This window comes from Bubalus bubalis, chromosome 6 (genome assembly GCF_019923935.1).
Source record: "Bubalus bubalis isolate 160015118507 breed Murrah chromosome 6, NDDB_SH_1, whole genome shotgun sequence".
NCBI lineage: Eukaryota > Metazoa > Chordata > Mammalia > Artiodactyla > Bovidae > Bubalus > Bubalus bubalis.
Genome location: NC_059162.1, coordinates 60,018,981 through 60,040,873, shown reverse-complemented (window position 1 = coordinate 60,040,873; position 21,893 = coordinate 60,018,981). Strand labels below are relative to the sequence as shown.

General features: G+C 36.4%; 1 protein-coding gene across 7 annotated transcripts in view; it reads right to left on the bottom strand.

Annotated features, from left to right (window-relative positions):
- Positions 1–21,893, bottom strand: part of TTLL7 (tubulin tyrosine ligase like 7) — a 154,110-nt gene that overhangs the window by 20,621 nt on the left and 111,596 nt on the right. For 4 of the 7 annotated variants that reach the window (XM_006059542.4, XM_006059543.4, XM_044944787.2 and 1 more), the window contains 4 exons: positions 21,467–21,601; positions 19,173–19,253; positions 8,216–8,376; positions 943–1,116 (listed from right to left, as the gene is read on the bottom strand). In XM_006059542.4, coding sequence (XP_006059604.4) covers positions 943–1,116; positions 8,216–8,376; positions 19,173–19,253; positions 21,467–21,601 — 551 coding nt within the window. Of the gene's footprint in view, positions 1–625; positions 1,117–8,215; positions 8,377–19,172; positions 19,254–21,466; positions 21,602–21,893 lie in introns of those variants that run through there. The other 3 variants (XM_044944786.2, XM_025288387.3, XM_025288388.3) reach the window with 3 other exon arrangements.

The window sequence follows — 21,893 nt, the reverse complement described above, 5'->3', positions numbered from 1 at the left end:
CTGAGCCACCAGGGAAGCCATTCAATTGTTACCAGATCCTATTATCTTTTGACTATCACGTAGTTTTTCAAAATCATGGTTTATACTTTTCTCTCTTAATAGTACTACAAAAACTTACACATACTAAAAGTCACATGAAAGTGAAAGTGTTAGTCTCTCAGTCATGGCCAACTCTTTGAGATCTCATGCTAGGCTCCTCTCTCCATGGAATTCTCCAGGCAAGAATGCTGGTGTGGGTTGCCGTGCCCTTCTCCAGGGAATCTTCCCTACCCAAGGATCAAACCTGGTCTCCTGCATTGTGGGCAGATTCTTTACCATCTGAGCCAAGACATTTGTCTTTAATTCTAATGGGAAATAACGATTGTCTTGAGAAGTGCTAAAATGTACTTCTTGTTTACTCTGTGTATCTTTGCAGTAAACAATATCTTCATATTTTTAGAAAACTACCTATTTTAACTGGACAATATTTATAAACGTCCAATTTTTAAATGGATCTTAAAATCCACCTCCCACAGATCTATTTGGTGATAAAGGGAATAGTAGAGCCATACTGAACATTAAAAATGAAACTAAAGGCATCTTCTCAACTATATTAGGATAGAGGAAAAAGACAAAATATAACTGCTGAGGGAAAAATTAAATTTATTACCATTTTGTATGCTCTTACTTGGCTTTTGAAAAAAAAGTATGTTAAGTTACATAATATCATTTCCACGTTGGTTATTTTTGAAACCTTCAGGTTTGTGATTGTTGTTCTTGTTCAGTCTTTTAAAGGTAAAGATTGTTCAAGTTAAAAGAATCTTGTAGATAGTAGCAAGTATAAATTTTTAGTCTTTAGCTTTTCTCTAGCCATCTAGACAAAAAGAGACTTTCACTTTCAAAGTATGTTGCAGCATTACTTTATATAAAGCACACAGGATCTAGGAAATGTAAAACAAGTACCTGGAATTACCCCAATCAGTACCAATGCCTGAGAGTGATCCTCTTGAGTCACTTGCATATTTGTAAACCACTAGCAGGCACTGTTTACAAAGCTCGACCAGGCGCTGGCAACATTGAAGCTGCAAAGGAGTCACCACTTCCGGGCTTTTATTGAAAATACTCTCCCAAGAGGATCTGTTGGCATGGAAACAGATATGACCTCATGTGGCTGTTAAAAATGGCAACCAATAATATCACTTACCTAGCAACAAACCAATAAAGAAAAAGTATAAATGGCCTCACATATATGAAATGACTACAGATGGTTAAAGTTATCTAGTAAATATGCAAATTAAAGGTAATCTTTATGTTAAAAAAATACAGCACAGAATTCCTATCTTTAAAGATTTAACTGATGCCAGCTCTGAGTAGCTAACAGGATGGTTTCCCAACAGCTCCTAAAAACTGAGTTACTTTACATTGAAGGAATTGTAAAACACTGAACTAATTTCTCAAAACTTAGGTATTCTAGAAATACAGATTTTCTGGGAAGCTATATTTATTTTTATATTAATGATGATCCCACAGATTAAAAGGTCACTGTAACTTAATTTGTGATCTCTCTGAACCAACAAAATTTAGATTAATCCCATGATTATGACCACCGCTTTCAAAACATGTTCATATGTAATTATGTCCATGATATTCCTAGAGCACACGCTCTGTACTGTAGAAGTAATGAATCTCAACAAGTGCTGCCCTGTCACAGTTCCAAAGGCAGTGTCCTTCAGCACACTCAGCTTAGCACACAGCACGCGGTAGTACACAGTGCCTTGGTAAACTTGAGTGAGCGCACGTGTGTGTGTGTGTCCGCGTGCGTGTGTGTGTGTGTACACATATATATGTGTTCACAATTCCTAAGTTGACTGTTATGACCCAAATGAGAAAACATGTTACTACCCCCCCAGCATCGGAAAAGAGAGAGAGAGACTGATTTCCTTAGTGTAACTGAAACTCCTTTCAAGCTTCAAGGGGAAAGTTTGCTTTGAGACTTGGTAATGGTTCAAGTCTCATTTTACATAAACCAATTCACTTAATCCTCAGAGAAAGAAAAGACTAGATTTTAAGAAAGAAAAAATATATTAAGAAAAATATTTTTCTGAAGAACTGCATTTCCCAATGGGAAATTCAAAGACTCCATTTTCAATCTTCTGTGGATATTTGATATCTTTGGAATTTTTTAAAAATGCTGTAGGAACTCATAAAGGTATTTTTTAGTAGAAAGTCTATTGTTTATTTTTTCAGGAGAAACATGGTCCCAAAAAGACAGCATGTCATCAGTGAATGACATATTTTCTTAAAGGGAATAAGATTCAAATTAAGTAGACTGAAAGAAATAAACTTTCTTCTATGTTCTGAGATGTTCAGGGCTAATTATATAATACAGTTTTTATTATTTAAAAGGGATTAAATGTTATTTTCATTCAAGAAACAGTAATATGTTAGTTAACTCTAAATTTTTATTTTATTACTAAATGTAAGAAAAACTAGATATGACATACATGTCTATATATCTATATTTGTATATATATACACATATATGTCACCAATTTACTTTATGTGATCAAGAAAAATATTGGAGAATGCAAATTAATAAGGGAACTTGTTTATGTCTTGGCCTAGCAAGTCTTACATGACTGGGTTCAGAGAAATTACAGTTTCATATGAATGTAAATACACAAAGAAAATGTTCTGACTCTTGACTGAGCACTTTTACATTCTCTTCCCTGGGGTTCTAGTTATTTCCATAAAAGCCTACCTCCATCACCACCCTCTCTTCTGAATAAGAATATATTTCTATTTTAATACTTTGGAGCCATTTGATTAGATTCACTATCAGATCACTTACATCATGGTAATTTTTGTTTTCCTGACTTGAAGTAAGAAAAGAACAAACAAAATGGAAGAAAGACAAATGAGCTTCTTTTATCAATATAACACCTTAATTTGACATAACATTCTGAGTAATATGTGAGTTATAATATGGGCAGCTTTGGCTTTTCATTCTGTCATTGTTTCTTAAAAACTGAAAATAAACATGACAAGGTTCTCTACCGAATTTTGCTGTGTATGTTCACTACCACTGACCAAAGGCTACATTCTACACTATTAATCCATATTTAAGTGTCAGAATGCCAGAGTCACTCATAAATAAAAAAGAAAATGACCAGGACTTGCTTTGCTTGGCACTAGGCTAATGGTACCCCTCTGCAGAAAAGAAACCTATTCTTCTTGTGTTTAAGAACTGTGTCCCCAATCTCCTAACCTGCCACCTGGCACAGCTGAGTAATGTGAAATCCCTCTAGAACACTACAGTATCTCAATTTTCAATACTAACACAAAAAATTTGAAGTAAGTGAAAGGATGGAGAATAATTTATGACACTAATGCCTTTATCAAAGAACTCAGGGTCTTATCTGCCTGCTTTCTGAATCGAAATTCCAAGGAAATGGGAGGACCAAAATCCACGAATTCAGAAAGGAAAATTAAATGGTTAAAAAGTTCTCTCTGGCACTCCTGAATCCTCAGAGAAATATTAAAAGTAACAACTTCAAATGACATCTTAAAATAATATAACAATAAGATACAGAATACTGAATAACCTCCTGGTAACAAAGGGGAATCATTAATGAAATCCAGAAACTTGAAAAGCCACATATTAGCCAGTAATCCAATAATTTTCACCACCTTTTTCATGAAAAATATTTAATAAAGCAGCTATCTAAAAAAAAAACAACAAACATTCATTTCTTTTTCCTCTGGAGCCCTAATGAATGATCGAGGATCCCAAAGTTAAGTAGCAAAAAGAAGAAAGTAAAAAAAAAACAAAAAACTGGACATCACCAACTGGATATCAGCTCAGAAAGATTAATGAGCTGAAAAATACTAACAACACAACATCCAACTAAAGTGATAGAGGACGGTAACAGTCACATCATTTTATTAATAAGTAGCATATATGATATGCATACATTTTCACATAGGCATATAATTCAGCCTAGAAGCAGACCCTTGCCTTAGAATATTCCTTACAATTTCTTCCCCCAAGATTGTTAAAAAATAAAACAAATAAAAATAGAAAGCATTTCTATGATGAATTTCCATAAGAAAATGTCTTTGACTAAACAGTCTAAACTAGATTCTTTTCTCTAAGGTTTACACACCAGGATTTTGAGTGAAGATGGGGTTTTTCCAAATAATACATTCCTTCTCCCATAAGGCCCCTGCCTCCTCTTCTTCCTCCTCCTGCAAGTCTAAGCTGCAATGTTACTTCCCTTGGACACCTCTTGTGAGCTCTATGGCCCAAGTTTAAGTCCCATAGCACCCAGGCTTGCCCTATCTCAGTAAAATGTGGTGGATAATTTTATTTATGAAAATTCCAAGAGCTATTCCCTTGGAGAGGACACATTCATAATGTGGAGCATCATTCTGAATAGCACTCCCAGGCTGCTTGTGATTAAAAGAGTCCCTGGGCATGGGCTTCAGCAGCCTGAAAGAGCAAGAGAAAAGGGTGAGCATGTTTTCTATTCAGTGCATCAGCAAAACCCCTGGGCCAACTGTCAGAAAACCAATGACAAACATCCACATTATTTGATGTTTTGAGATGTGGACAGGGAATGGTTTATTCATTTTGATTTATTATTGGGAGTTGAGACAGGCAGTGGCAGGAATCAAGGTGGTTCAGAGTTATTTGGATTATATTTTTTCCAAGAGTTTTATACCTAACTGTGAAAGCTGCACCTTTTATTAAAATCATTCCTTTAGAACTAAGCTTAGAGTAGATTTTTTACCTAGACCGCTAGGTTGTTAGATCAAAGGTTAAAGTATACATTGACTGGACATGATTCAAAGAAAAAGTAGAACTATCCTGGATTCAAAGTGCCAACCAAACACACACACAGAATTATCTGACTTCATTAAATTAAGGAACCCGAGGAATGTCACTTGTAAAGGTATAAAATGAAATCTGGTATAAAACTCATCTCTACAAACCACCAAGTTTTTAAAGAAATGGTTAGAGAGAGGAGATCAAATCCGATGCAGAGCTATTCCTGCTCCATCTGCTCAGTTTGATGGGTTGAGGATTTGGCTAGTGCTTACAGGGCTTGCAACACAGCAAGCTTGGCAACCACTGGCAATGCTGCTTTGAGAAGCATGAATAAAGCAGAGAGTTAAGAACTTGGACTCTTGACTCACACAACCTGAGTTTAAATGCAAGCTCACTATGAAAATTTGGGCAAGTTATATACTTTATGCTTCAATTTTTTCATCTATACAATGAGAATAATAATAATAGTTTACTAAAAATATTATAGTGGCAATTCTAAAAATATTTAATATATAAAACAGTATCAGACATTTAGTAATCCTTCAAAAAATGTTATTTACTTTCATTATCATTACCAGTAGTAATAGACACCACCAGAGAAATGTGAGTGGAGTACTGTTCCAGGTACAAGAAGAAAGGATTCTGAATGGAGTCGAAGTAAATTACCAAAATAGAGTCGCCAGCACCCATTTCAATAGCTGACTATCTCACTGTCTTCCATTTGTGAAGAGAAGCTGAAATTCATGTTCAACATTCCAACCAATGGATCAACAAACAGAAAGAAAAATCTCTATGATTTAAGATAAGAGAAATTCTGTAGATAGTCAGCAACTAAGGGTCATGGCTGCTGCCGCTGCTGCTAAGTCGCTTCAGTCATGTCTGACTCTGTGCGACCCCATAAACGGCAGCCCACCAGGCTCCCCCGTCCCTGGGGTTCTCCAGGCAAGAACACTGGAGTGGGTTGCCATTTCCTTCTCCAATGCATGAAAGTGAAAAGTGAAAGTGAAGTCACTCAGTCGTGTCCGACTCTTCACAACCCCATGGGCTGCAGCCCACCAGGCTCCTCTGTCCATGGGATTTGCCAGGCAAGAGTACTGGAGTGGGGTGCCATCGCCTTCTCCAAGGGTCATGGAGTACAGTTCAAATGTTTTATTTAAGTCTCAGTAGAAATAATTTATAGCCAAGACTATTCTCAGATTTCATCACCATCCAGAGCACCTTATGGATTCTCCCTGCTGGTGAATGATAGCTGAGGAAAATTATGGTGGTGAGAATAAGTCTACAAATGGTATAAATGATTCAGTACTAGATGATTTGAATATTTAAACAGAGGACATTCAGATCATTTCAGACTAGAAAGGCTGTTAAGGTTTTACCCAAAAAAGACATAGTCTGGGTCTTTACATGGGATTCAAATAATGGAGAGGAGATTGGATAAATGGGTTTGTAGAAGGCAGTCCAATCAGATACTCATTGACATTAATAGTTGGAAGAAAGAAAAAAGAAAAATTTTAAGATATTTGAAAAATAATCAATTTGTTTGGGGGGAGGCGGATTCATTTTGATATTTGGCAAAACTAATACAATTATGTAAAGTTTAAAAATAAAATAAAATTAAAAAAAAAAGTAGGAGAGTAATGAGAGAGACGACAGGAAAAATAATAAGAGATTTAGCATATTAGAGAGTCTTGTATCTTTAAATAAGAAATCTAGACATTAACAATAAATGAAGGAAATGATTAGATTTTAGGAAATTACTGTGACATTAGGATGGATAAGGGAAACAAAAAACTAGAGGCAAAAATGCCTAGGAATCTATCAATTTCACTTAGCCTTTCTCCCTTAAAGGCTCATTATATCTGAAATCCTACAATACTTTGTGTCTCTTTCATAATCATGACTTTTCATGTATCTTATTTTGTCTATTAGAGACAGCAGAGTTTATTGATTAACAGAATGAAGACTGGGGCCAGGCTGCCTGAGTTCAAATCTCAGTCGCACTAGGTCCTTAGTACCTATATGTGCCTCAGTTTCTTTATCTCTAAAATGAAGATAATCATAAAACCTGCTTCAAAGAGATGTTATGTGGATTAAATCAATTAGTACATGCACAGTGCTTAGAACAATGCCTGGCACATAATAAGTGGTATGCTGCGTTGCTTCAGTCATGTCTGACTCTGTGCGACCCCATAGACGGCAGCCCACCAGGCTCCCTCGTCCCTGGGATTCTCCAGGCAAGAACGCTGGAGTGGGTTGCCATTTCCTTCTCCAAGGCATGAAAGTGAAAAGTGAAAGTGAAGTCACTCAGTTGTGTCTGACTCTTCGCGACCCCATGGACTGCAGCCTACTGGGCTCCTCTGTCCATGGGATTTTCCAGGCAAGAGTACTGGAGTAGGGTGCCATTGCCTTCTCCGAATAAGTGGTATAGCATTAGCTATTATCGTTTTTAAGTCTCTTGAGGGCAGTGTTAGTCACTCAGTCATGTCCGACTCTTTGTGACCCCATGCACTGTAGCCTATCAGGCTCCTCTGTCCATGGGATTCTCCAGGCAAGAATACTGGAGTGGGTTGCCATTTCCTTCTCCAGGGGATCTTCCCAACCCAGAGATCGAACCTAGATCTCCCGCACTGCTGGCAGATTCTTTACTGTTTGAGCTACCCCTGGAAGCCTCTTGAGGGCAGGGACTGTATCAAATTCAGCACTATATCTACAAAAGTATTTAAATTATCAAGTAAATACTAGAAAACTGTTAGGAACAATGAAGAACAATCTTGAATTAAATAATTGAGAACTGTTAAGAAAAATGAAAAATAATCTACAGTAGCTACAGTGGGGATTTGATAGAAAAACTAACAAGATTAGCCCATGGCTGAAAAGACAATGAAGGAGAAAAAGGACATGGATGCCCCTGAGATACCAAACCTGTATGACTGGGAGAGTAATAATGGGATTTTGGGAAGTCCAGAAGGGAAGCCATTTACAAATAAAAGGGAGGTAGGGAATGCTTGGCTTTAGATACCTTGAGGACGAAATGACAGTGAGTCACAACAGCTTTGACAGGACTGAAAGTCTGGAAAGGAGCAGGAGTGTAGCCATGATTTTGGAAGATGGTTACATAAAGGAAACAGCAGAAGAACCATAAGGATACTGATGTAATTGAGTTTTTTCATTGGGAATACTTTCTCTCCATTGAATTCAAATTAGTGGTATTGTGTTCACAACCACCATCTCATCTACATCAGCTTAAATATTATAAATTATAGTTAAGCACTGAAACTTATATGCAGTTACTAAACCACATTTTAAGAGAGTAAAGAAATTCAGCCATTTGATTGGGCTATCTTTATAATTAAATAGTAAAAGATTAAAAAAAATGAAAGTAATAGAAAATAACTTAAAACTTACCCTGAATCACAAAAACAGTTCCACAGACCTTGGCCATGACTCCAGAGTAAGCGATTAAAAACTCGGTTGAAAATCCTATACAAATTCACTTCCTCAACATCAGGTACCTTCCAGATACGTGGAAGAACTGTGCGGACACTTGTTTTTACTATGTCCAAAACCTAGTGCAAAAACCAAAATATTTAAAAATCTAGGTGTATAGGTATGTGTCTAAAATTCAAAGATGAATATATTTAATTCAAATATGACTACACACACACATACTGACTCACTTATTCACTAAAAGACAGCACAGAATGAAAAGTCCAGAAATAGATCCAGTATTTATGAAACTTTGATATATGACATAAGTGGCAAGTCTGACCATTAGAGTAAGAAGACATTAAATTTAAAAATTAAATTTAAGTTAAATTTAAAGTAAATCAATAAACAGATTTTTTTAAATAGTAATATTCTTGAAAAAATAGCTGAAGCTGAAATCATTACTTTACTCAGTCCACAAAAATCAACTCTACAGTGATTAGGGCTTGAAGTTTGAAAAATAAGCCATTAAATATCTTAGTGGGAAGTATAAGTGAATATCTTTTATCATGGGTTAGAAAAAGATTACTTAAATAACAAAAAAGTATAGAATATAAAATATTAACAGATTTTGATTATACTAAAATTAAGAACTCTGGACATCAAAAGATATCTTAAAGGCAATAAAAGATCAAGTTACAAGCTAGGAAAATACATTCAAAACATATACATCTAACCAAATAATAGTATCAGGAATATATAATGAATGCCTAACCAATTGTTAATATACACACCAACAAATTAACAGAAAAAAATGGACAAAAATACATAAGTCACAAAAGAAGAAAAATATGCCCAGTAAACATAAAGAATAAAAATTGAGAGTATAATTAGATATCATTTTCTATCCATTTAATTGACAAAAATTAAAAGTCTGACAATACCAAGTATTGGAGAAATATGGATCTATAGTATCTCAAACAAAATTGGCAGGAGTACAAACTAGAAAATATTAGCTGGGCATTAACTCCTAAAGTTGAAAATGTATATATCCTATGACCCAGCAAGTTTATTCCTAAGAGAAAATCTCTCATAGGTTAAAAGCAAGAGCATGTACAAGAATGTTCATACAACTGGTCATAACTGTAGACACCTGAAGAAAACCTAACCCTCCATCAGTGAGAAAGTGAATAAATATATAGTCATAGGCTCATTCCCTTAAGACTTTTATACAGCAGTTGAATGAAATAAAAGGGCACATAACATAGAGCATCTTAATTATTATAGGTTAAGTTTTTACAAAATACATACCAGTCAATACATACAAGGTGAAACTTTTTATATAAGAGAAATAGTTAAATTTTTAAAATACTTATGAGGAATACACATAGATATAATAAAATCATATTAAAAAAAGGAGGGGGGGACTGAGGAATACCAAATTCCAGAAAATGGCTACCTGAGACATGAAGGGCCAGGGGGATAGGAAGGGAGTCATTTGATAAGATCATAGGTTATTGCCAAAATCCTTAATCTGGGTGTTGGGTTCACAAATGGTACAGTAACTTAAGAACACTATTTAATAAAAGCAGGCCATATATGGACCAGTAATGAGAGAGTATCACAAAACAATGGCTAGGATTAATCTAATTCTACACAACTAAAATCCTGCTGCTGCTAGATATTCTAAAAAAGTATAAATCCCAGAAAGCTACTTTGTCTAGTTTGACATATTTAATATTTTTTCAATTCACAAATTTCCAATGAAATGTTTTCTTAAAAAGTAAATATCACAAATATAGTATCCTAATTTCAATCCACCAAAGTAAATTTTTCATTTATTTTATTCATCTAATATAAGGAACTGACTGTAAATATGACAGTAAAAGATGAAAAAAGAACAACTTTCAAACATAAAGGCTGAGAGAAGATACGATTTTTTCCCATAGGCACAAATGTATAAGAGAATTGGAAGCAGATAGAAGAATTTAATTTGTTTCTCTTTAAAACAGCCATATTTAAAGAAGTGATATTAGTTCTCTCTGATGAAGGCAAATTTAGAATCAACATATGTTTAAAAATCAATTTAGGAAAAAATATCTCCAAATAACATTTTATTTATAGAAGAATATCAACTACAGCTTCTCACACTAGTTGTGTAAACACCACAGTGCCGTCCCTGCTTCAGCTTCTTTTACTGTGAAGTGGGAACAGTATGTAAACGGCAAAGGGATCAGGGGTGTGTGGGTTGAAGGGGAGAAGAATGAGGAAAGATAATGCCATCTGTAATAAAGCAGCTTGTGAAAAAAATTGTCCCAGAAAACCTTGTTATTACAGATAATGAAACCTTAATTATGAAGAGGGATTTTAAATTTTTAATATGAATTATTCACAATAATACTGATAAAATATGCACATCAGACATTAATTCATACCTTTTTTTTTTTTACAATTGCAGTTGAGCTAATAGTTTAACCTCTTATATTTTTAATGTGGAAAACAGGACTTATGATTGATGTGATACAAGAATCAATACTAGCAGTAAATGGTGAATTTTAATCAATGCTCTTCTCAATTTTTCTTCCTCCTTTCTATGTATTAGTGAGTAATAATTCACCCAAAAGTCATAATGCAGGAAGAATTTTAAAAAGTAGCAAAGATAATCCATAAACTGGTTTTAAGAATAAATATGAGTTCTATATAATAAATGAAATTAAAGTGTTAAAAAATGTTAACTATCTTCATTTTGTATTCTATTATTAATTATTCAACTTTAAAGTAACAGAAGCCTTCCCCACTAGCTCAGTGGTAAAAGAATCTGCCTGCAATGCAGGAGACATAGGAAATGATAGGAAATGCAAGTTTGATCCCTGGGTGGAGAAGATCCGCTAGAGCAGGACAAAGCAACCCACTTGAGTATTCTTGCCAGGAAAATTCCATGGACAGAGGAGCCTGGCAGGCTATAGTCTATGGGGTCACAAAGAGTTGGACACTATTGAAGTGGCTAAGCACCCATGCACACAAAGTGACATAGCATTTGAGATGCTAGGTATTTCATTTCTTTCTGAATATGTGCACAGTGAAATGCATATGATGCATAAGAGCCAAAGAGGAGGGTGAATCTCATGTACAGGCTGCTTGATCCGTGCCAGGTATGGCCCTAGAAGATCACTTAGAGGAGACTCTCTTGGCCACTACTCTGTTTATGTTTTATTCTTAATTTTGATGGAATTTTAAAGCATGATGGCCTAATATACTAGCCTTGCTGTTATTATTTGTTGTTTTAGTTAATAAGTCTTCAATTCTTTTGTGACCCCACGGACTATAGCTTACCAGGCTCTTCGGTCCATGGGATTTCCCAGGCAAGAATACTGGAACGGGTTGCCATTTCCTTCTTCAGGGGATCTTCCTGACCCAGGGATCAAACCCGCATCTCCTGCATTGGCAGGTGGATTCTTTATCACTGAACCACCTGGGAAGCCAAAACACATGGCTAAAAGCAGCAACTTCAGAAAGTGGTCAGAGAGTTAGGGGTGGGGAATGCAGCTGCTGCACTTCTAATGTTTCCTCCAACATGAAGATGGATAGGCCTTCGGGCCTCTTGCTGCCAGCAAACATCACTGCCTGACGGGTGATTTCCCTGACTGTGGGACTAGCATGGTCTGGGCAACCCACAAATTTGTTTCTTCTTTGCCAGAGTGCCTACTGGAAAGATACATTCTCTTTTGCTTCCTTTGCCTTTCAATTTCAAGCTCTGGTCCTGGAGAAAGGAGTGGTTTAGAGAGACCTGTAATTTGGAAACCATAAGAGAATAAAAACCAAGGGATCAAGAGCCCAAACCCTTCATCTCTCCTCTGAGTCTTCATATAGACTCTCCACTGCCTGTGTTCACCTGGTGAATTTCCATGTTTTACCTCAAACATTACTTCTTCAGGGAGACCTTTACCTGTCACTGAATACCTTATGGTCCCTTAATGCCCAATTCTTCTACTATTAATAATTATCTCACTTTATTTTAATTTCCTGTGAGTTAATGGAGATTGTCAGCTACATAAAAAAAAGAATTATACCTACCAGGTCCCCAAGGCTCAAGACAGGTCTAGCACTTAGTAGGTGTTTGTCTTAGTGAAAATGCTCCTTGCAAGGAACTGAAACCTATGTCCACAAGGTAAAAATCAGAGCTAACACTTATTGAGGGCTTACAATGGACAAAGCACTGTTCTAATCACTTTTACAGATAGCAATTCATTTAATACTCAAAATAAAAACATTGAGATAGATATGACTTGTCCATAATTTCTTTCCAAAAATCTTGAGGCTAGATTCCACAATCATAAGCATTATATTTCTACAGGAAAACATGTGAATACTCAAAGCAAGAGACAAACAAAAATAACTTCCTGTCATGTTATTGTCACTGAAAGAGTTCAGGTGGGTTAGATTTTGCTACCTAATAGTTTTGAAAAATGTTTTAGTTTTGAAAATGTTTGGATCTCATTTTATAGGTGAGAAAATTCAGGCATAGAAAAGATAAGTAACTTACCCAAGATCACACAATTAGGTAATGGATAGCATTGTAGCTGGACCCTTGTTCTTAACCACTACCCAGCAATACTTCATAATTAATTTGATCTGTCCAGGGGACAACAGCAATATCAGAAGATAATCAAATTGTCTCTGCTTAGATTCAGATTCACCTTCAGTCAAGCAATACTTGAGAAGATGGGTGGAGTCACTGTGTACATACAAGGCTATGCAGGCGTGCCCTCCAGCAGAGCCATGGAATCCATCAGGGACCAGTTTGCTTAAAAAGCCACACAGATGGGGAGACAATGCCTGCACCTCTAGCAAAACACCAACTGAATACTTTTAGGAAGGCAGAAAACAGGCAAGAAATCAGACTGGAATGAGGTAAATTAGTGTCAGTACTATTTGCAATGCTATTTGGTTTTCTGGGTGCTTTGGGGTTAGAAGCAAATGGATGGAAGATGAATAATTTGTGAAACACAAAAACAAGTGGCCAGCAAGGTGCCCTTTGTGTTTATCTGTGGACTCAAGTGAGGCTAACTTATAGAATATGGTATCCGTTTCCTGACATTGTGACTTTTAAAAGCATCATGATCCAACATTAAGCTCTCCAAGGGAAAAATAAATGGGAGATTCAGTCAATGAAAGCATTAATAAAATGAAAAGGTATGTCTTTTCCATATGAAATATAGCTCATTTGAAAGCATAAAGCACACAGACAAATTCATATTTTGCAAGTACATACAGATGTTGAATGACAAACTGCTCCATATGGCTGAACAGTTGGTCCTAAATTAAAATAATGGCATGAGGTGAGGGAGGTTTAGAAATAACATTAAAATCACTACATGCTGCACTAATGATGCATGCAGCAGCCAAGGCTATAGGGTAAAGGCATCTTTGCTGATGCAAAATGAACGGCCTGTACAGCATCCGTGTGAGCCCAAGTGAAAAAGAGATAGAAAATAAGAACATCAGAGGGATGGTATGGGGAGGGAGGAGGGAGGAGGGTTCAGGATAGGGAACACATGTATACCTGTGGCAGATTCATTTCGATATATGGCAAAACCAATACAATATTGTAAAGTTAAATAAAATAAAATTAAAAAAAAAGAACATCAAAATCCATGCAGAAGCAGCTATTGTAGGTATTTTTAAAACTGTTATTTAGAGAAGAAATACTTGATAAACAAGGATTTCTTAGAATCCTAAAATAAATGTAAGTATAATACAACCTTTTTACCACTACTTGATATCAGAGAAAAAGCTCTTCAGAAAATTTGGCATTCTTCACCACCCACCATCACTGTCATATTTTCATACTTCAGGTCTATTCCTTACAACTGCATTCTTGGGAGAAGGCTACATTACGCTAGTGTGAAGTTACCACAACATGACATTAAGTAAGATTAGCTGATTCAGTTTTCACCTAGTGAGGATTATTTTCAGTAGTTTAGTCCCACATCATTGACCTTTAAATTTTACACCCATTAAGGAAGTTTTTAAATAAGGTATGTGGAAGCGTTTGTGTGTGTGTGGCATTCTAATCTGAGAGTTTCACGACATTCTAATAAGCAACTAGCAAAAGCTTTGATACTAGAATGGAAAAAGTAAAATATATATTTCAACAATAGTTTCTAATGAAATTAAGAGATTTAAATGAGTCTTGTGCATTCCATATTTAGAACTGTGTTTGGGACATTGTAGTCTCTCAATCAATATTGTTAAGTACATGTTTTGATGAGCAAATGAATGAATGAATGAATGAACAACTCTCAAAATCCCCAACAGTGTCCAGTATAGTTCTTGTACAAAGTTGGCAACCAATAAATGTTTGTCACACTAAATTTTATCACACACAACCATTGTGGCAGCCTTGGAGATATGCCATTTGAATCAACTAATCTCTAAGAGTGCAGTTAGCTGACAGCATCCCCATTGAGGATCAATGATTTTACAACTTCAAGCCAAGTTTAGGTGCTCCCCAGACTGCTCTTGGCCAAGGTTGAGCATGGCTGGGATACCAGAGGGAAGCTATTTCTGCCCATTGTGATCGCTCTCACAAGCAACTTGTGTTCTGGGCTCCCAATCAGCCTGACAGGTCTTACTCAGAACTTCTCTAGTCTGAACTTCTTCCTCCCCAGTCCTCCTGTTTTCCATTCACTGGTGTCAGACCAGCTCCAGTCAGAAGGCTCTTCCTGCCTGCTCAAACTCTCTCCACCTTTATCTTTCTTGTATGTCTTTCCTCAGAAATTTCTTTCACTTCTAACTCTGTCATATGTCTGTTTTCCAGGGGACTGAACTGATATAGCCATCCAATAATTATTGACTATAATCATAGTCCAAAGAAATATAGTTCTGATTAATGCACATCTAGATGTTAAATTAGTTAAGTTCTTGGCCCTCTGAGTGGGTAACTTTTAATAATACCTAATTCTACTTGGGCTCAAAATACACTGTGGACAGTGACTGCAGCCATGATATTAAAAGATGCTTGCTCTTTGGAAAGAAAACTATGACAAATCTAGACAGCATATTAAAAAGTAGAGGCATGATTTTGCTGACAAAGGTCCATATTGTCAAAGCTATGGTTTTTCCAGTAATCAGGTACAGACATAAGAGTTGGACCATAAAGAAAGGTTGAGTGCCAACGAATTGATGCTTTCGAATTGTGGTGCTATAAAAGACTCGAGAGTCCCTTGGACTGCAAGGAGATCAAACAAGTCAATCCTAAAGGACATCAAGCCTGAATATTCATTGGAAGGACTGATGCTGAAGCTGAAGCACCAATACTTTGGCCACCTGATGCATAGAACTGACTGGAAAAGACCCTGATGTTGGGAAAGATTGAAGGCAAAAGGAGAAGCGGGTGCCAGATGATGAGATGGTTAGATAGCATCACCAACTCAATGGATATGGATTTGAGGAAACTCCAGGAGATAGTGGAGGATAGAGGAACCAGGTGCGCTCGCGTCCATGAGGTCGCAAAGAGTCAGATATGACTTAGTGACTGAACAACAACAATTCTACATTCCAAAGTTGATCCACATTTCTAGGTTTCTTTTTATTTTTCTTTGATGCAGTTTCTTAAGCAATAGCACATGTATCAAACAGATAGTCCAATGAATGGTTAGCATGTTACAACCCAACAGACAAATTTTCAGACCCCTTTAGTCTAATATCAACATGTAAAAGCTTTTAAATTTTTTTCAATACAGTTTGCAACTTATTATTATTACACTGGCTTTCTTGTTGTCAAATATTTTTACTTGAAATTTATAAACACAATTGAGCATGACACCCTTAAAACACAAAATAGTTTCACCTAATTCATAAATAGTACTACTATCAGACACATACATCATTTGATCACTCTGTATAATCATATCACATGTAAAAAACAACAGCATTTTCTAGAATTTATTTTTGAATAGGGTGAGAGAGAATGCTCCAACTTCATTTTCTTACAAATCATTGATTGTTTTAGTATCATTTATGGGGAAATTTATCTTTACGCCATTGATTTGAAATGTCATATTTATCAGGTATTAATATCTTATGAATATTTTAATCTGTTTCTGGGCTATCTGTTTGAATTACCAACTTAATTATCTATCATCTAGGTTAGAAAAAATACATTGTACTTACAAAAAGATTCAGCATTCCAATAAGAGGTTCCTTTTTTAATGAATCAAGGCTACGTACAGTCAGTGACTCGGAGAACAGGAATCCTGGGCTTACAGAATGTTTTCAATCTACCTCTGCTACCAGCTTTGCTACATTCTCCTGAACAGCACTTGGCACGTGACAGGACACTGAGTTGTCCTTTGTTGAATGAGTTAATGCTTAATTATGGCTTCAGTTTACTCAGAAGAAAGTACCTAATTTCAAAGTCATCATTTGATCACTGTCAACTTTCACCTTATTAGCAATACATTTCAGAAAGGGGAAGTGATAGTTTGCATTATTTAGGGATACAACAGCTTCACTATAGCTACTAAAATAGCACAGATCAGATCAGATCAGATCGGTCACTCAGTCGTGTCCGACTCTTTGCGACCCCATGAATCGCAGCACGCCAGGCCTCCCTGTCCATCACCAACTCCCGGAGTTCACTCAAACTCACGTCCATCGAGTCAGTGATGCCATCCAGCCATCTCATCCTCTGTCGTCCCCTTCTCCTTCTGCCCCCTATCCCTCCCAGCATCAGTCTTTTCCAATGAGTCAACTCTTCGCATGAGGTGGCCAAAGTACTGCAGTTTCAGCTTTAGCATCATTCCTTCCAAAGAAATCCCTGGACTGATCTCCTTCAGAATGGACTGGTTGGATCTCCTTGCAGTCCAAGGGACTCTCAAGAGTCTTCTCCAACACCACAGTTCAAAAGCATCAATTCTTCGGCGCTCAGCCTTCTTCACAGTCCAACTCTCACATCCATACATGACCACAGGAAAAACCATAGCCTTGACTAGACGAACCTTTGTTGGCAAAGTAATGTCTCTGCTTTTGAATATGCTATCTAGGTTGGTCATAACTTTCCTTCCAAGGAGTAAGCATCTTTTAATTTCATGGCTGCAGTCACCATCTGCAGTGATTTTGGAGTCCAAAAAAATACAGTCTGACACTGTTTCCACTGTTTCCCCATCTACTTCCCATGAAGTAATGGGACCGGATGCCATGATCTTCATTTTCTGAATGTTGAGCTTTAAGCCAACTTTTTCACTCTCCACTTTCACTTTCATCAAAAGGCTTTTGAGTTCCTCTTCACTTTCTGCCATAAGGGTGGTATCATCTGCATATCTGAGGTTATTTATATTTCTCCCGGCAATCTTGATTCCAGCTTGTGTTTCTTCCAGTCCAGCATTTCTCATGATGTACTCTGCATATAAGTTAAATAAGCAGGGTGACAATATACAGCCTTGAGGTACTCCTTTTCCTATTTGGAACCAGTCTGTTGTTCCATGTCCACTTCTAAGTGTTGCTTCTTGACCTGTATACAGATTTCTCAGGAGGCAGGTCAGGTAGTCTGGTATTCCCATCTCTTGAAGAATTTTCCAGTTTGTTGTGATCTACACACAGTCAAAGGCTTTGGCATAGTCAGTAAAGCAGAAGTAGATGTTTTTCTGGAACTCTCTTGTTTTTTCGATGATCCAATGGATGTTGTCAATGTGATCTCCGATTCCTCTGCCTTTTCTAATAGTTTTGTATCTCTATATACAGCCTTAGCTCTGAACTCATATATACAATGACACACTCAACATCTGCATTAGATGTCTAATCAGTGTATCAACTTTAGTATGTTCAAAACCAAAGCAAAACAAAACAACAGGGAAAATAAAGCCCTTTTCTTTCTCCAGTGTACACTGAATTCAGTTATCAACCTAGCTAAGCAATGGCACCCCACTCCAGTACTCTTGCCTGGAAAATCCCATGGGCGGAGGAACCTGGTAGGCTGCCGTCCATGGGGTCGCAAAGAGTCGGACACGACTGAGAGACTTCACTTTCACGCATTGGAGAAGGAAATGGCAACCCACTCCAGTGTTCTTGCCTGGAGAATCCCAGGGACGGGGGAGCCTGGTGGGCTGCCGTCTATGGGGTCACACAGAGTCGGACATGACTGAAGTGACTTAGCTTAGCTAGCTTAAGCAACCATTAGTTCTCAGCTCAGTTACTCTAAAAACCATGGAGTATCTAGTCTCTACTTCTGTTCTGCCATTTTCCATTTACCCTCGTTCTGTTCTTCACAAGTAGCTCTCATGATCCCTCTAAATTAGAAACCATACTATGTAACTTCTCTGCTCAAAAATTTCTGGTGGTGTTCCATCACTTGGAATAAAACCCAAAGTATTTCCACAGCCTGTAAAGCTGTGATCTGATCCTGCTTATCTATTCAACTTCAACTGTCACCAACACATCACACACTCCTGACCAGCACAAACCAACCATCCTGTCAATCAGGAAATAAATGATGTCCCCTATGTCTCATGGACAGATCAGGCTAACTTATACCCCAGGCCTCTGTATCTGTTCTTCCCTCTGTCTAATGCAATGTAGCTAGATGTCTACATAGTATTTTTCTCATTTCATTTAGGTCATCTTCTCTCAATTTTTAATCCTGATTTATTTTTCTCCACAGTACTTAATACCACCATACATTCTGTTATATATTGATTTATTATCAAACACCTTAACTAGAATACAACTCTATGAGACAATAGTATTTTTTTAATCCACTTGTTTATCCTCAGAACCTAGAACAGCACCTGAAACATAGTAGATAACAAATGTTTGTAAAGGAAACTAGTAAACAAAAGAGCATGTGTACAGTTTGATTATGAATGTGGTTTAATGATCCTAGGTTAATACATAATCCAAAAGAGCAAAAACCTGTTTGGGGGTATTCATTACTCACTTTTCGTTGTTTTACAGAGTCCAATTTTATGAGCCAATATGAAGCCACTTTTGTTTTATGATACTTCCAGTTATCAATGATCTGTTTGAGGGAAGAAATATTAAGAAATTTAATGTAATTAATTTGTGAAATGAAAACACCATGATACTATTTGAAATAAAGGATGCCTACTTTCATTAAAAAAAAAAGAATGCAAAGATGTTTTTAACATAAGGTAAAGAAGCCATCTAAATTTAAAGTTTTTCTCTTCTTGCTGTAAAAAGCAAACAATCTTTAATTAATGAAACTCAAATGTCTTCAGAAATATAAGGACTGGGAAGAAGCCAAAACTATAGGTTTTTCATTTTAATTCCAAGAACTGTATTTACAGCATCATTTATAATAACAAAATATTGAATAGCACATTAGAAAATAGCCTATATATAATTAGGATTCTATTATCCCCTTTTATTTTTTGGTGCAAATTTGCAAAATATCTGAATATATATTCTAGTTATATACACTATAACAAATAGATTAAAATAGTTGCTGCATAAGTAAACATGTTGTAACTAATCTAATGTCTAATATATTATATCAATTATATAAGCCTATACACATGTTCTTTACAGAACAACCACTGCTGCTGCTAAGTCACTTCAGTCGTGTCCGACTCTGTGCGACCCCATAGACGGCAGCCCACCAGGCTCCCCCGTCCCTGGGACTCTCCAGGCAAGAACACTGGAGTGGGTTGCCATTTCCTTCTCCAATGCATGAAAGTGAAAAGCGAAAGTGAAGTCGCTCAGTCGTGTCCGACTCTTAGCGACCCCATGGACTGCAGCCTAACAGGCTCCTCCGTCCATGGGATTTTCCAGGCAAGAGTACTGGAGTGGGGTGCCATTGCCTTCTCCGCAGAACAACCACAGTTATCCACAAACATTAGTTTTACCCTCAGATTATCTAATTTTTCACCTACCTGACTGAAAAATGTAGTATACAACTTACATCTTAAGAAATATAAACAAAATGTCTGGTGCAAAAACACAACCTCTACTCTGTTGAATAAGATAACAATGCCAATAGAAATATATCTGGCATAATGCTTTACAACTAATGTTCATTTTTCTTCCTTCTCCCTTGAGGTAACAAATAGCATCTCATTTGTAAACAAGATACCATTTTCACTTTTAAAAATATATATATAACAAACACAAAGCATAATATTTGGGGGTTTTGGTTATAACTATGTTATGATTGCAAAATACAAATTGTCATTATTGATTTTTAACTACAAAAGTCTTTTTTATTATTGTTTTCGGTTGTTTTGTTTCTAGACAATGCTTTAGATAGGTCTGCTGCTGCTAGTGCTGCTGTTGCTAAGTCGCTCAGTCGTGTCCGACTCATAGGTCTACACACACACACACACACACACACACACACAGAAGTCGCTCAGTCGTGCACGACTCTTTGCGACCCCATGGATTGTAGCCCACCAGGTAAAGTACTGCTAAAAAGTGAAAAAAAAAGCCAACTGCATGGCTGTGGTTTCTATCCTACAACTGGCCACTAGATGGTGCCTTCTCCGGGTGAAAAACAAAACAAACAAAAAAAAAAACCCCAGAAACCAGAAAACAACATTCTATTACTGAGAAATTTTCTAAGAATGACAATTTGAAAGGATGTTTCAGTGAAGAAATATCAATAGAACTTTGGGTGAAGAAATGCTATTTCACTCGAATATTTTAATATCTTGGACCTTCTTTCTAAATCAGGAGTAAGTTACCAACTTTAATGTGAATTTTAGGACGCTGCCATTTTAGAACATTCCACTGGGTGGCGCAAATGCATATGTAACAAGAAAATACACACAACGTAAACCATTTCCAAATTCGACTTACACCATTCAAGGTATCATATTCAAATATTTACTTCATGCCCATGGCCCACTTTCCCCCTTATTATCTCATTCCATATTAAATCTTTGAAACTCTTTATAGAAGCAAGCTTAACTTGATGTGTCTTTAATCATTCGGAACAAATAACTATTTAACACTAATTATTTTCAACTTGATGAAGCATCATTAAAATAGGACTATACACTAAAAGATATTTTGCATTGCTGATTATAAATGTGATATAATTGCTCATGAATCATAATAATTCAAATAACCCCTGTATCTTCTAAAGCTTGTGGAGGTCATTTAAGTTTACTATGTCACTGGAGATAATGACATCAGGAAACAAATTTTAATATTTTAGGAAGAAGAATAAAAATGTATGAGCTCCTTGGAATTTTATATACATCAAATACTCACATCTTCTATCAGAATTAATGATTCTGCATCTGATTTTCCTGGAAACCGGATCTTCATATCCTTGAGAACAAATAAGGTCTGACTTGTTAGATCATCTTCTTGTTCTTTTGGTCTCAGTTTCCGCAAAGACTCACTCTTAAATTTGAAAGAATACAGATATTTGGAGGGGGTCTTATTTTCTTATTTCACTGTGTAACTATAATCTAAAAGATATGTCTAGGTAAAAACGATGCATTTTCAATTGAAAACATAACGATGAAAAAGGAAGAAAATACTGTTTTTGCATTTGTTCTTAGCATTAAAATCTTAGGATTAAATGGATATGATTTCCCAAGAGTGTCTTTCATGCTTCCACAGTTGCATTTTATGTAGTTCAAAATACCCAAACAAAAACATGAGTGTTTAAAAAATTTCATTTTCTACACAT